This window comes from Mastigoproctus giganteus, chromosome 6 (assembly GCF_048544385.1).
Source record: "Mastigoproctus giganteus isolate SK-2022 chromosome 6, ASM4854438v1, whole genome shotgun sequence".
Taxonomy (NCBI): domain Eukaryota; kingdom Metazoa; phylum Arthropoda; class Arachnida; order Uropygi; family Thelyphonidae; genus Mastigoproctus; species Mastigoproctus giganteus.
The window spans coordinates 121,431,817-121,448,816 of NC_143580.1; the positions used below are offsets into that span (position 1 = coordinate 121,431,817).

The following is a 17,000-nucleotide window of genomic DNA, read 5'->3' on the forward strand; positions in this document are numbered from 1 at the left end:
CACAGGTGCCTAGTCTCTAGATGCTACAGTTTGCAGAACTGAAGCCTCTCTTGGTAAAACTAGCCTTTTGTCCCCTCACTAATTTTGTTGCTCTTCTCTGCACCTGTTCCAGCAATCTATATCCTTCCTAAAATGTGGCTGCCATAGCTGTATGCAGTACTCAAGATGCAATCTAACCATTGCCCTATACAGTGTGATAACACTGGTCGGCAAAAAAAAAAAAAAATTCACTCCCTGTTAAAATTCAAGGTGATTCTTGTAGACTTGGTATTGCTGAATTCAAAATGGCAATCATATTGGTGTAACCCCCACCAGTTTTAAGGGAGAAGGGATTAAAATCAAAAACACTGTTTCTAGTAAAAAAAAGATTTCATATATTTTAAGAAAATTTTACATACAGTACTAAATATTGAACGATGGGTCTATTAACCTTATTCTATTTACAAAACACTTTTATCGTTTTTTTTTGTCTTTTATAATCATCCACGTGTCTCCTATACGTGATTCCAACAGTAGTCTGCCAACATATTTGGACTCCATTTTCCCTGGTATCTTTTTTCCATTTGAGAAATATCTTGGTGAAACCTTTCGCTGTGTTCATCAGAGACTGCGCCCAAGTTTTCAGGAAAAATAGTATAAATGTAGGAAATGAAGCTTTAATGACATGTTGCATCCCAACTTTCTGTACATTGAAATTAGCTAATCCACAGTTTCACTGCAAATTTTGATTTCTCATTGCCTAAAAAGTTCCAGCAGATGTTTTTGAATGCCTTCCAGGCTTTTAATTTTTTAGTGAATTCCTCATCTTGGAACAGCAGTTTGATTTGAGAACCCAAAAAAATTCCTCTTTTATCTTGGCCTCACAGATTTGAGGAAAATTCTTCTCCTTTATTGTCCATTGCTTTCACAAATATATATATTTTTTTTTTTATCAAACCTTACCTTTTTTATCTGCCAAAAAAGGATCTACATTTTTCTGATCTGGTGTAGTTTCTGAATAGTCTGGCCATTTTTTTACCCTGTAGTAACACTCCTTCACTTGGCTGTCCCACTCACATAAAAACCAGCAGTATTTAGTGTATCCACCTTGCAACCCAGTCAGCTATCACTTTTAGGTAGGCACCAATATTACATTTATACTCTTGATAGCATATTTTTTGCAAAAGAATTTTTCTTGTACATTTCCGTCATGTGAACTGATGGGCCAGTGGTATAGATGGATACTTATTTCCATTATGGAGTAAAACTGTTTTCAAAAAGACCGTGAATTAATCAGTGAAAGCCTCCACTGCTAGAGGACGTGCTCCAGATGTAACTCTTTCATTAATTCCTGGACATTGTTACAGTAAACTAAGGCATCATCCATGGAGCAATAGGTCATTACGTTAGATTGCCTCTTCCCATAAAAAGACACCTTGATACCCTTTTCAAGAAGATTCCACTGCTGAAGCAGTGATCCTAGTAATTGAGCCTTGGTTTTGGAGAGGTCCAAATCTCTGTACCAGACAGTTGGTACATTAATCTGGGATTACTGCTACTCATATGCATTTGTGTAGATCTTGTTGCAGTAGCTTCCCTTGATTACTGTCATTAACCATCCTGCCAACCTTTGTATCATGTGCAAACTTGGACATTTAGCAGTAACTCGTTTAATGCTACAGTGCTCCAATTTATGCAGCAGTCTTTTATGTGCAATGGTATCAAAAGCTTTCCTGAAATCCAAGTTTATGATATCAAAATTATATTCTGCATCCAGTTCCTTTGTTACTGCCTCATAACATTCAATCAGATTGGGCAGACAAAGATCACCCCCCTTGACAAATCCATACTGTGACTGCAGTATAGGTGCATTCCGATCTAGATGATGCTGCATTACCTCTTTAACCAAAGACTCCATTATTTTCCCTGGAACAGAAGTTAAGCTAACAGGTCTGTAATTACCATGTCATCCTTTGGAGATACATTTGCACATCTCCAGTCCATGGAGACCTCTCCTGAATCAAAAGATACTCTCATTTTGGCTAAGGGTTTGCTTCTCTCTTTGCTGCCTCCTGTAATGTAATTGGATAGATCCCATCTACCTCAGTTGGTGGATGGGATCTATCTTCATGTGTGAATGTAGATGAAAATACCTGTTCAGTTTGTCAACAACCTGAGCAGGATCATTAACAGTTAAATCACTGACATCAAGTGGACCAATGTGATTCAATCCTTTCCTTCTACAGTTAATATAATTAAAAGAAGTCTTTGCTGCTTTTCTTTTCCAGACTTCTTGCAGTCTGCCTTAGCATGATGACCATTTGTTTTGCCTTTGACGTTGCTGGAGAACTTTAGAGCATAGTGAAGATGGATGCTTTCATTGAGCTGATTGTGACTTCAGTTCAGGTTCAGAGTGGTGTGAACATGTCTCATCAATGGCAACAGTGCATTTTAAAAACTTCTTACCTTCCTGTTGGTAAAGCAGACATAACTGCATTGCAATTTCTTTACACTTTGTTTGTTGATCATATGATAGCAAATGTGACCAATCAGACTGCAATCTTTTGTTTTTGTAACTCCTCACTTAAAAGTCAGTGGAGATGATTTCAGTATTCCAGATTCAGATTTGTTGGCTATTTATTGACAGATTATACATCTACCTTCCTCTAACTCACCAGCAATAATTCATAAATTTGTGTTGGTATATTGATAAAAGAGCTTTAATCTGACCTGAAGCAGTATTACTATTCATTTTGAAAAGCCTCTACACAAACGTTCAGTGTATGAGTTCTGTTTCAGGCACACTAATATTGAGGTTAAACTTCAAATTATTCTGATAAATTTCAGTTGTGCAGGCATATGAAGTGAAGAGCATGTGTGCAGTGTACATTACTTTTGTATATAACTCTGCACATATATAATTCTGCACTTAATGCAAATGAATATCACAGGTTCAGCTCTCCTGTGAGCTAGTGGAGGATTATTTTAATAGGTCATCAGGTTTCCAAGTAGTGATGGACATAATTGATTATGGATTTTCAAGAATCTGGTGGGGATATTGGCAAAGTAATATCAGACAATGCAAGCTTAAGCTTTGATAACATCAGTTTGGTTCCCCCATTTCTTTCTGATTTTGGTTATTAGTAGTATTAATAGTGGCAAATGATGCAAGAAAGCAAGCTCATATGGCATCAGCAAAAAAAAAAAAAAAACCAACACTGCTGATATCACCTATTCATCAGTTTGTCTAGTTCTTCCTTTAATTTATTCAAACTACCCAACTCAACAACCCCAGATGGGAGATTGTTACAAAAATTGACCACCCACTTGCTCTAGGCAAATTTCCACACATCTATCCTGCAACCATCCTTCCTCAGTTTGAATTAAGGCCCCCCCCCCCACAAATAAGAGAAAGGATTCCATCAGCATTGAGCTTACTCAATTCATTCAAAGCTTTACATACCTCATTCAGATCTCCTTTCTTGTGCCTAGTCTTCAAATGTTGCAGTTTGCAGAACTCAAGCACTTTTCCTCCTAAGAATACCCTTCTGTTCCTCTTACTGATCTGTTGCTGTTCTCTGCACCTCTTCCAACATGTGGCCTGACCATTGCCTTATACAATGGGATGATCCCTTCCTTATCCCCATGAGCTCTCCTGCAACTTGTCTCCATTGCACAGTCACCCTCCCACCAGGTCTTTTTCATTCTCCATTTCCCTGAATTGGGAAACAGTTGATATGTTAATCTGGGATTACTACTCCCTATATGAAGTACCTTGCATTTGTCAATATTAAACTTCTTAGACTGTCTGCTGATTTGTCTAATCTTGTTGCAATAGCATGTCTTGTTGACTGATTAACCATCCTGCCAACCTTCATATCATCTACAAACTTAGATATTTAGGCCTGATCTGCCCTTTATCCGTGGCAGTATCTTGTCCATAATAACATACTGTTCCAATTTGTACAGTAGTCTTTTATGTGAAATAGTAACATAAGCTTTTCTGAAATCTAAGTACAGTGAAACCTCCTTTAACAGACCTCTCTAAAGCTGACACCCCTTGTTTGTGGATACTTAGGCTTGGGTCCCAGCCATAAGTATTTGAAATAACATGTTAAGCAAAAAAAGCTGTCCTTTTTGATTTTTCAACTATCCTACAGCAGACAGATTTTTTTCAAAGATAACATTTTGGATGAACTCGTTGATTTAGCCACAAAGGCAAGTGAACGTCAAGGTCATTACAGTAACAGTGACACTAATTAGACTTCTGATAGCCACGAATTACTTAGAGTAGATTGCAGAATATGTTGTTAAGATGCTTATCACTGCTGATATAGAATTTACAAACTTCGTTTTGACTGTCTGATGCAGTTCAGAGGCATGTGCATCACTTAGCAAGACAATAAAATTGTAAACCTGAAAGACACTGTTGCTTAGAGAGAAAGGGGAGAGTTTCAGTGTGAATGTGAGAATGTGCAATAAATTTATTTTAAAAAAATTAACCCCCTGTAAACAGACTAATGTATTTGCATTAGATTCTTCTACAAATGCATGCCACATTAATAAAAAACTGTCTATCAAACTTAATCGGACCTTTTGAAACTACTCGGTAGTCTATTATCATTAAATATATGGTAGTCTAATTCATCAAAATTTTAAAAAAAGAAGCCGCCATCTATCTATTGTTTAAGGCTCAGTTTTGTTTCTTCAGAGTGTTTGGTTGTTACAGTACTGTACTAAATTTCAAGTGGACAGAATCTGGATGATTGTGAAATTGTGTACAGAGTTCAAGGCCAAGGTAAGAATTTACATTTACATTCTTGTACTGTGCAGTATGTCTCAAAACAGTTAACTCTGAAAGAAAAAGTAAAAGTGATAGAATATTCCAGAAAGGAAAAGTATGGAGTTCGTAAATTAGCTGATCATAATTGAAAAGACTTCAGCAGCAGTTATTAAAAATGAAGAAACTTTGTTAATGGCAGGAAAATGTAAAGCAGTATACTATACATTATTTTATGACAAAAGGTGCTTTGATGGACAAATTGACTTTTGAGTGGTTTAGTCAGGTACTCAGAACATTCCCAATTCTTGGCCTGTAATTCAACCTAAAGCTTTAGAAATTGCTAAATAAATTGGTACCATTGACTTTAAAGCATCTCATGGCTGGTTAGGTAAGTTCCATAGATGTCAAAATTTTTCCTTCAAAGGAATTTGTGGGGAGTCTACTGATATTAATTTGAAACCTGTTGCTGAGTTGGGGGGAGACTGCACATTGCAAGTGAATTTATTGAAATGGGTCTTTCTTTTCTGCACTTTTGTCTACAACCATGATGGGCACTCGTGAAATATCTATTGTTATAGGCAAATCTATGAAAGCAAGGTGTTTTAAAGGTTTGGAATAAGCAAACTCAATGTACTTTGGATGATTAGAAGATATTGACAGAATGGTTGATCCAGTTGGATAAAAGAATGATTTACCAGAATAGAAAAGTTATTTTATTTCTTAGCAATGCCACATCTCGCCCATACATTAAGCTGAATAATGTTGAAACGCTGTGTTTTCTTCCCACCATCAAATCCACTTCTCAACCACTAGAACAAGGAATAATTGCAAACTTTAAAGCGAAATATCGACAAATGGTTTTTAAACACCTGATTTCAAAACTTGATGAAGAAAACAGTAGTTCAAAAGTATAATGTACTTTTAGGTTGTGTACAGAGAAACATAACCTAACCTAGCTATAATCTGGATTAGTGCAACATGGAGTGCATTGAGCCACTCTACAATTAAAAATTGCTTCCACAAAATGGGATTTGATTTGAATGTTAGTGTGATGGTGACTTTGCAGATACCATCTGTACTTAATGGCTTGCTATGGACACTAGGAAATTCTTCACTGAGCAGTAATGAATATGTTTCTGTAGACTGTAATATAGTGGTGGAAAGAATAAACACTGGAGTAAAAGACATTACAAGTGAGGTTATGAACAATGAAGGACCTTAAAAGGATGAACAACAGTGTGACCCCAAATTAAAAAATTATGCTGATATATTAGATTATCTAAACATATTAAAAGAATTTATGTCGGCAACAATGATGAATGTGGAGTAAAACTAGTAAGCAATATAATTATTCAATGAAAATGAAATACAGCACTCCCCGATTTACATAAGGGTTGTGTTCTGCGGAACTCTACCAAAGTCAGAATTCTCCTAAATGCTTTTGCAGCATTCGCAACTGTGCTCATTAAATTGATTGAATCAAAAAATAAATGTACGACAAACATGTAAACAGAATTATTTATTGTATTTATTCAATTTTTTATCTCATGTACAGGAAAAATTACAAAATTATAAAATCACAAAAAGAGAGGAGAGAGAGGCATAACATCCATAAGTTTTACCTCTCAAGCATCGTTCCCAGAATCGACGTCTTCAGGTGATAAGTATGCTGCTGTGGAGATTTAGAATGGATCAGCCGCTCAACCTTACGAAAGAACATATTAATGCTCTTGGCTCCTCATTTGGTTCATCTTGAGCTTCGTCAGCATTTTCTTCTTTCACTATCGCTGCCTGCAAGTCAATAAGTTCTTCGTTAGATAATTTCTTCTCTTCCTCTATTAACTCCTCCACGTCTTTGGCATCAATCTCCAGCTGAAGTAGCTCTGTAACCTCTTCATATGATTGTCTTTTTCAAATCAAATCCTTCAAAGCCTTTTACGTGCCGTGGACATGTTTTCTTCCATGTGCCATTTAAACAACTTTCAGTAATTTCTGCCCAGGCTTTATTAATGTTTATAATGCCGTGGTAAATATTGTAAGATTTCCAAAAGCAGACCAAGTTGTGATCTGGGATATCTAATGGACCACTCACTTCGACCATGTACTTAGAAGGGTTGTTTGGGAGAAAAAGATCAAGTGTGTTGCTCTATGGTTATGATTGTCCGGTATTCTAGTAGGTAAATGAACAATCTTTGCGAGGTCATTAGCAATTGCAAAAGCCTCAGCATCTCAACCGCATGTCTGTGTGACTAGAGAAAGGAAGCCAGCTTGACTTTCTCCAGTCCCTCTTTTTCAGAGGGACTGGAGAAAATCAAGTTGCAAAGAGAGGAAGTCAAAGAGCTCCAAGTAAATAGTGGAGTGGGGAGAACGATAGAGACAACAGATGAATGACAGAATGAGGTAGAGAGATTTTAAGCCAGAGAAGATCGAAAAGAGGAGATTCCAAATTACCAAGTCTCTGACAGAGAATATTGGAATGGACATATGCACAAGTACTACTTTTCAGACGAAAGGAATCATGCAGCAAATAATTTGGGAAACTGAAATGAACAACGGTTGAATCAACCGATAACTGAGATTCTGTCAGAAAAAGTACATGGGTTGTTGTTATTTGGTTTTTAGGAGCATTAGCAACTAAGGCCATAATTGCTCGGGGGATATGCGGTGGTCATTCCCTGACCTTTCTGCATCCTCCATATTTGGTGGCTCACGGGCTCGAACCCCGGTCTAATCAAGAAGCGTGTGCTACGCACTGCTGCTCCTGCACACCTGGCTACAGAGTCGCCAAAGTACATGGGGTTCGGCAGACTGTAAGTGGAAATGGACATCATTGAGTTTAGAATTGATACCACGTATGTTTGTGAAATGAGCTAGGAAGTATTTGGGAGGTTTAGATCTATTCACAGATAAGCTTGCTCTATTAGTTTGACATGGTGTATTGAATAGTAAGAAAAAGTAGGGGGGACATGCTGTATGAAGTAATGAAATTTTTGAATATGGAGTACACATTGTAAGAATATACCCAGATTTTTTTTTTTTTTTTTTTTTTTATGTAAACCCCAAACACGAGAGGTATTAGAACCTATAGTACTTAGTACCGTGCTTGGGTTGGAGGTTGAGAAGACGAAAGAAGATATTTGTTGACATTGGACTTGAACTTCTGTAGACTGTAATTTTTGGGAAATACGTATGAAGGAAGGTTGTTCCAGAAAACGGCAGTTGAATGAATAAACAAGGAAGATGAAAAGTTGGTTCTGTGAGTTTGGAGTTGGACAGCGAATGGATGTTAGCTGGTGGCAGCACGTGTTCGGACTGTTTTGAAAGAGAGAGCGGGAATTATAGAAGCCAATTCAGAAGAACAGTGCCCATGGAAGAGGCATGCAGCAGAAACAGTACGTCTATGAGACAGTGAGTGGAGAGACTTTGTTAAAGATGAATCATTAATTAACCTAACTGCCCTCTTCTGAATGGAATCGAGAAGCCTGAGAGAGGTTTTGGGGGTGCCACCCCAGATGTGGGAACAATATTCCATGGCAGGGCGGATTTGCGATTTATACAGAGTGAACAGCGAAGAAAAGTAACACCGAGACAAAGAGAAAACCAACTTTTTTAGATGCAGAGGAAGCAATATTTGTAATGTGCTTGTGCCAAGAGAGAGATTAGAAGCCAGGGTAATCCCCAAAAGAGATATATCATTTTGCCTAGAAATCGGAGTGTCACTAAAGATAAGCATAGGAGCAGAAGAATCCTTTTTGCGAGATATAAGAGAAGACTGAGTTTTAGAAGGGTTGAAATCAACTAAGTTGTCTTTGCCCCACTGGAGAATTACCCGAAGATCGGCATTTAAGGAATTGGTAGCAGATTTTCGAGAAGTTGAAGCTGATTGAGTTGGACAAGGTTTCTTAAAATGGAAAGTGGAATGCAATGTGCTATCCTTGGCAAAACTGTGGATAGGATTTCCAGTCAATGGAAGAAGGTCATTGATATACAAGAGGAAAAGAGTGGGGGAAAGAACTGAACCTTGGGGGACACCGGCATTAGTGGAGAAGTTAGAAGACAGAGAGCCATCTGCCATCATCCTCAGTGAGCGATCAGAGAGAAAACTGGATAACCGATTACTAAAAACAGTTGGCAAACCATGAAGCTTGTTTAGAAGACCTTTATGCCAGACACGATCGAAAGCCTTTGAGATGTCAAGAGCAACTACTTGTGTTTCACCGAACCTTTCCATTGAATTAGTCAATAAATGGGTAACATGAGCCAGAATATCACCAGTGGATCGACACTGACGGAATCCATACTGGCGATCGTTGATCAGAGGGAAGGTTTCTAGGTAGTTTTAAGAGTTGGCAGTTAATTGATTTCTCCATTACTTTAGAAAGCGTAGAAGTAATTGCGATGGGACGATTAATTGGATGGGAGGGATTTTTTACCCTTTTTAGGAACTGGCTGGATATGAGCAAATTTCTAAGCAGAAGGAAAAACACCTTTGTAATAATAAAGTGAAAAAAGAATAGGACTAAGTTCAGGAGCACAGGTTTTGAGAACAAGTGGAGAAATACCATCGGGACCTGGAGCTTTCTTAGCATCAAGATTCGTCAAAATCCTTCTGACATCCTTTTGATGGAAGACCACAGGGGGCATTGAATGGAGCGTGTTGGGAATGGTGGGAATTGTTTTACGAATATCATTAATACATGGTTTGGAAGAAAAATGGGATGCTAGCAGGTCAGCTTTATCCTTGGCTGAAGTAACAACAGAACCATCCGGTTTGGACAGAGGTGGGAGCAGAGATGGGCTAAAGTTGTGGCCAATAGCTTTTGGCAAGAGACCAGAATGCTCGGCTACCATAAGGGCAAGAAGCAAGTTTTCTACTCTTTTAGCCTGTTCAGACTCTACTTTTGATTGATTAATAACTGCTTTACAATTGTTGCGAGCTTTGGTTTACGCAGAAAATGAAACTGGAGAATTAGAAACAAGCCAATTATGATATGCAACATTATTCTCTTGAACAGCCTTAGCACATTTATTGGAAAACGAAGATTTAGATAAAGGACAAGATTTTAAAGTGGAGTGTGGGATAAAGGATTCCATTCCTGCAAGAATAATTTCACTCACACGATCTGATCAGAAGTTTTGAAACAGTAATCCGACCAAGGAAAAGAAGTCTCGCAGGTCCATTTTGAATTCTTGTAATGCCAAACAACACAAGGTTGCGAATAGCCATGAGATAAAGGTTCCATTGGAGAAGAGACAATCACCAAGTTGTGATCTGAAGTGCCTAAAGGACCTCTCACTTCGACCACATACTTAGAAGGGTTGTTTGTGAGAAAAAGATCAAGCGTATTGGCTGTATGATTAGGATTGTCCGATATTCTTGTAGGTAAATGAACAATCTGTGCATGGTCATTAGTAATTGCAAAAACCTCAGCATCACAACCAGCTGGGTCGGTGTGACTAGAAAACGGAAGCCAGCTGGAGTTCTGAACATTAAAATCACCAAGGAAAATTACCCCACTGTTAGGAAAGCTGGACTGGAGAAAGTCAAGTTTCAAAGAGAGGAAGCCAAAGAGCTCCAAGTGATTAGTGGAGTTGGGAGAACGGTAGAGACAACAGATGAATTTGACACAATGAGGTAGAGAGATTTGAAGCCAGAGAAGATCAAAGAGAAGAGATTCCAAATTGCCAAGTCTCTGACAGGGAATATGCACAAGTACCACCTTTGAGGCAAAAGGAGTCATAAAGCGAATAATTTGGGCATCTGAGATGAGCAATAATTGAATCAACCGATAACTGAGATTCTGTCAGAAAAAGTACATGGGGTTTGGCAGACTGCAAGTAGAAATGGACATCGTTGAGATTAGAATTGAGACCAAGTATATTTGTGAAATGAATTAGGAAGTGCTTGGGAGGTTTAGATCTTTTCGCAGATAAGCTTGCTCTATTAGTTTGACAATTCATTGTGTATTCAATAGTAAGAAAAAGTGGGTGGGACATGCTTAATGAAGTAATGAAATTTTTGGATATGGCGTACATGTGGTAAGAATATACCCAGATCCTTGACATAATGTGGCCTCGACAATGCTCCCCTCATACACACTACTCGGACTCCCTCCAGTCACTATCTGGCAGAGTAGAGGTAGCAAGATTATACACTAGCTGATCTGGAAGCCTCCTAGAGAGTTACCAATAGGTTCGGTCCGGTGTACTAACTAGCGGCCGGCCTGCGAACACCGTTTTTGAGCTGTACCCTCGAAATGTAAGGAATATTGGATCTCACCACGATGTTCATCATAACCTCAAAAGGCATCAATCATACTGCATGATGGAAGTGTTGACCGGAACTTATCTCTAGAGACTAAACATGGGTTCTACCACTTCAAGCCTCCAATAAGCAAAGTGGTGATATTGCACCGGTTGATGAGAGTCATCTACCACCTAGTACTGCCTGGTAACATAGAGGGGCGGCATTCCTCCATGTGGTGTGGGCACCACACCTCAACCCCTGCTTACGTTGGTTCACACCTGGGTGGTCACCCACCATGTACTTGTGCATGGAGGTTATAACCAGGATTACTAACAGTCCCACCATCGTGAAGGTGCAAGCAGAGGATTTGGCTGCCACAGACCGTCCGGACTTCACCAAAATTGGGTCCACTTGACTTGAGTGTCACCCGAATATCAGTTCTATCAGCGTTTTAGACTCCCAGGTAGCAAGTACAGCTTGTCTGGCCTATCTGAGAGAATGTCTGTGACAACCTAGATCCTTGACGTGGCCCCAACAATGTCCTCTGCATACATACTACTATGACTCCCTCCAGTCACTATCTGGCAGAGTAGAGGTAGCAAGATTATACACTACCTGATCTGTAAGCCTCCTAGAGAGTTACCAATAGGTTTTGTCCAGTGTACTAACTAGCGGCCAGCCTCCGAACACCATTTTAGAGCTGTACTCTCAAAATGTAAGGAAGTTTGGATCTCACCGTGGTGTTCCTCATAACCTCAAAAGATCATGCAGTCATACTGCATGATGGACGAGATGGGAAAGGGTTGACCAGAACTTAGTTTATGATTAGTTTCTAGATATGACTACTTCTGAAAAAGAGGGAGTTCCTCATATTTACACTTATATGTGATGTGATTACTGTACCTATGGGTAGGGAGAGCAATGTGTGAGCTGTAAGCCAATCTGCATGTTATGTGGGTGGAATAACTCAAAACCCTGCTCCCTCCACGTGAATTCATTGAACTCAACACAAACAAGAATTTAACCCAAACCTCTCCAAACTAGTGACAGTGTATTGTGCCGACTAAGCTGTGAAGGACATAACACAAATTTATTAATTCCTATTTAAATTTTTTTATTATAATGTGAAATTTTTCATTATGCTTATACTCTTATAATAAATAAAATCTCAATTTCAGGATGTGCTGCAGTGTGATTTTCTTCATCTGCAAATAGAAGAAATCCAGAAGAAAGCTGACCTATCTCTGTCAAGTCCTGTAACCCATTTGCCAGCTAATTTTTTTCATGTGGTGGTGTTTTCTTTGGTACTGGAATATTTACCGGCACCTGAACAGAGGTTGAATTTCTGTTCCAAAGCATGGTCTCTTTTGCAGTATAATGGACTACTTCTGATAATTACTCCAGACTCAAAAAAACAAAATCATAATGCACCCATGATACGTAATTGGAGACACATTCTGGAAGCTTTAGGTTTTCGGCGGATTGCCTATACAAAACAGACTCATATTCACTGCATGGCATTTCGCAAAGTTTTTGCTCTTAGCATTTCAAAAGCAGCAGAAAAATCTCAAATGTTCTACATTCCCCAAGATTTTAATGTCTACTCTGAATCAGATCTTGAAAAAAATATTGAAAGGACAGAAGCAGATAACCAAATTGTTAGTTCACACTTCAGTGAACTTCCTTTCAGTTTTCAATTTTAAGTTTGCTGAATAAAATTATATAACACTGGGTTGTCATCAGAAGATTCTGAATTATGCTAGTGAAGACAATTGCATATTATATTATGTCTATATAACTTTCTGAGTCTCACATTATCTGTCTACCAGACGTGCTGGTGGTAAATGTCGATGAAAACAACTTAAATAGAAAAAGAGAAAAATCGAAAGTGATGTCAATATGAATTTACTTTTCTCTACTTAAAAAACAGTTTTTCTAAGCCTATTCTCTCTCACTGTTCAACAAAAAAATTCTTTGAATTTGTTTCCTTTCTAAAATAGGCAAACTTTACTAATTTTGGGTCATGAAAAACGAATATGACTTCAGAAATTTTTTATTAGCTCTAGTTTTTGAGAAACAGTATTTTCACTATTGTCTAAGAATATAGTAATTTCAGTAGTAGTTGGAGTTGAAAGTAATCTCATATTTGAATTTCTTTGATAGAACATAAATCACAGTTGTTTTTAATTAAAACATAAAAAAACAATAAAAACTGCAACAGAAAGTACTTTCTCAGTGTGTAGCCTATTCATGACAGTGCCTTTTCACTTGTATTCCACTTCCGGGGCATCTCTTGTTACTGTCGAACAGTAGTCAGCAAGCATAGAAGCGTTCCACCTATCCCGATATCTTCTTTCCATTGCTCACCATGCTCGACACTCACTGCACCACAGTTATCAGGGAAGAAGTCCAGATGAGAGTCGAGAAAGTGGATTTTTATTGACATGTTGCAGCCTAATTGATGATACTTTTCTAGAAGGTTGTTCACAGTCTCAACGTAGTTTCCAGCTCTTCGATTTCCCAGGAAGTTATGCACAACACTTTTAAAGGCTTCCCAAGCTGCATTCTCATTACCTTGGAGGACTTGCTCAAAGTTTTCATCCTTTTTAAAAGTTCACGAATTTGCAGACCAAGAAAGATTCCTTCCTTAACCTTCATCAGCTATTTTCAATCCACTGCAGGATGAAGGCCTCTCCAACAACTTTCCAGTTCCATCTGTTTTGTGCAATGGATATCCATTTACTACCCACAAACTCATGAATTTCATCTGTCCATCTCCGTTGTTGTCTTCCAGGTTTACTCCTAGCTCTTCTTGGGTACCATTTTAGTTCTTAAGTTTTGATGAGTGCATCCTTTACTTGAGTTTACTACCTAATTCAGGTGTTCCTCTTCTTATCTAACAGTCTGATTCCTAATATAATTAGTTCCATCTTCGCTGTGTAGTTTACAGCTTCTCTTCCATTCTTTTTGTGAGTGCCCAAGTTTCACTTCCATGGTAGGGAGTATACATTGGTTCATCATTTTACGTGTTAGACAAATTGGAATATCGCTCCTCAGTATATTTCCTGAATGCTATCCATCCAAAATTTATTCTTCTCTTGACTTCCAGCCATTTATCATTATTACAGTTAAGTATATGAATCCACCTTTTCGATTACTGCTCCTTCAATCATTATATCCCTTTCTGTGGCATACTTGTTCATCATTTTGTATATGGCTAAAACAAAAGCTAAAACTTTTGTTTAAGCCATATTCATCTTTAGTCCAAAATTCTTACTAACTCTGCATAACTGATTAAGATTTTCCTCTAATTCTTTGGGATCGTGGCTTATGTTACAATGTCATCTGAAAATCGTAAGTGGTTTAGGTAATCTCCATTCACATTGACTCCTTTCTGCGACCAGTCTAATCTTCTGAAAGCTTCCTGAAGGGCAGCAGTAAACAACTTCGGAGATATTGTGTATTTTTGTTGACTTCCTTTCTCAATTTTTAATTTGCTACCGTCTTTGTCTAGTCTAATAAAGGAGTAAGCGTTCTCATATATTTTATTCAAAATCATAATATATGGGGAAGCTATGCCTTTTCATAATCCACAAATGCCAGGCATAATGGTGTTTTATATTCAATTGCTTTCTCCATTAGTTGTGATATTACATGAAGGTGGTCCATCATTGAGAATCCTGTCCTAAAGCCAGCTTGCTCTTTTGGTTGATTCTTATTAAGTATTCTTTACAATCTGTTAGTAATGACCCTTATGATCAAACTGGTAGATGTGGGATAACAAGCTAATTGGTCTATAATTTCCAATTTATTTCCTTTCTTATGCAGCAAACCTATGATTGCATTATTCCACTCCTTGGGCAGCATGCCTTTCATAATGTATTTTGTGAAGAGTCTTGCCAGTTTCTGTGTCATGTCTCTTCCTCCCAATTTTAACAACTCTACAGTAACTTCATCTTCCCCCATGCATGTTCTACCTCATCAGGAAGGATATCGGGTACGTCGTATATGTTACTAATATGTGCTCCATCTTCTCGACTGCTAGCATTGTTTCCTCGCTCCTTCTATAATTCTCTATAGTAGTCTTCTGCTATTTGAATTATGCCTTCTCTGCTATTTATAAGTACACCATCTTTATTCTTCAGTTTCAGTATCATTTGATTTTCTGTATTACTGCTCATGGCTGCTGATTTAAGTCCTTTGTTTTCATTTAATGCTTGTTCTACTTTTCTTGTGTTAAATCTTATGTCCTCTCTGAGTTTCTTTCTAATAGCTTTGCATAACTCAGTATGCTCAATTTAGTCCTTATCAGTGTTTATCTTGCTCTTCATTTGTCGTCTTCGGTTCATCACGACAAGCATTTCTTGACTAATGCTTTCTTTGGATTTCTTTTTACTTATAGGTTTCTTGGCCTCTATCACTTTCAGAAAATTGTAGTATTCCTCATTGATATCGTGGTCCTGAACAGTCTGCAGAAGCTCAAACTTGTTCTTAAGTTCCAGTACATACTGCTTTTTCTCCTCTTCTATTATCTCAGACCTTTGTATTATTTACTCGAGTCAGTTTTTTTTCCTTTCTTTTATTATATTTATATCAAGTGTGCATCTTACCATTCTGTGATCACTTGCAACATTTACCTTGTTCAGGATGGTAACATCATTCACGATATCTTTTGTTAGTGATGATGAAGTCAATTTGTTAATTAATTAATTAATTAATTAATTAAGTCAATTAATTAATCCATTTGAGCTCTTCCATGTCCATTTTCTGTTCACCCTTTTCTTGAAAAAAAGTGTTCATTACTGACATTCCTCGAGATTCTGCCAATTCCACAAGTCTTTCATTTCTTTTACCAATTCCAAAATTTTCTATAGTTCCCATTCCTGCACTATTTTTGTCTCTTTCCAACATCTAGAAGGCTCTCAATATATTTTCTGCTCATCTAGAAAGCTCTCAATTTCAGTGTACATTTCTTCACACCTTTTGACACCGTTGGCGATGTGCTTTCGAATTCCTAAATATTTTTTATATCTTTATGGACCAGAAAGCCAATTCCACCTTTGCTCCTTTCACTGTTTCCATTAGTGTACAGCAGATTTCCACTTGATAGACTTATAATGATTAATTTCTTCTTCTTGTTTCAGCCAAACCGATGATATTCCAATTCACATTTTCTAATTCCTTTTCCATCTTCACTGATGAGCGATCTTACATTTTAACAGGCCGAGTTCAGTTTCCGTACATGGCAGCCTGGTCATACCCAGAGATTCTTAGCACCCTCTGTTTTCACTTTAATCCTCTCACTGGCGTAAGAGGGGGGGAGTGAAAGCTGCTCGAGACTGAGGGCCATCTGTTTCGTCGTGCTGTCCTGCGCTGGCGGGTTTGGTCTTTTCCTCTTCACACTGACCAGGCATCTTGAAGAGAACCACCATACATGTTCGTTGCCACTGAAATGATGTAATAGCACTTACCATTGAGAAGGTGTGCATGAGTGGATTTTAGGGAGGCAGATCAACTGGACTTCTCCTAATTCTTCTGAAATAGAAAGATATTGGACCCATCAGTATTTTAGACTGAGTGTCTGATAACACACAGAAGGCTTGTTCCCCCTCTAAGTCCCCTTTACCTTAGCATCACTCAGCAGTGGAAATTGACCTCTCAGGTACTTGAAAGTTCCATCCTGGTTCATACCCTTAACAAAGTTCTTCACGAGTCCCAGTTTGATGTGTAAAGGGGACAAAAAATTTTGCTTCAATCAACCAGAAGATTTTGGTGGACATTTTTCCCCCCCAGGGCACAGATTTTCCCTTATAGGCCAGGCTTTTCTCTTGTAGTGTGAGGACCTAGCTAGACTATCCCACTCACACAGGAAACAGCAGTACTTCGTGTATCCCAACTGCATGCCCAGCAGTATCGTATTCACCTGCAGGTCTCCACAGATCTTCCATTGGTGGTCTTTGTACTTTATTGCTTCTAGAATTAATTTCATAT

General features: G+C 38.2%; 2 protein-coding genes across 6 annotated transcripts in view; one reads left to right on the plus strand and one right to left on the minus strand.

The window, feature by feature from the left end:
- Positions 1-17,000, plus strand: part of Samtor (S-adenosylmethionine sensor upstream of TORC1) — a 500,386-nt gene that overhangs the window by 379,955 nt on the left and 103,431 nt on the right. For 3 of the 4 annotated variants that reach the window (XM_090376482.1, XM_090376481.1, XM_090376483.1), the window contains one exon: positions 12,188-12,843. The exons of the other annotated variant lie outside the window; for it this stretch is intronic. In XM_090376482.1, the coding sequence (XP_090232608.1) occupies positions 12,188-12,712 (525 nt within the window). In that variant the 3' untranslated portion in view covers positions 12,713-12,843. Of the gene's footprint in view, positions 1-12,187; positions 12,844-17,000 lie in introns of those variants that run through there. 4 annotated transcript variants of the gene reach the window in all.
- Positions 1-17,000, minus strand: part of LOC150084544 (E3 ubiquitin-protein ligase Mdm2-like) — a 366,530-nt gene that overhangs the window by 47,830 nt on the left and 301,700 nt on the right. The window lies entirely within an intron of this gene.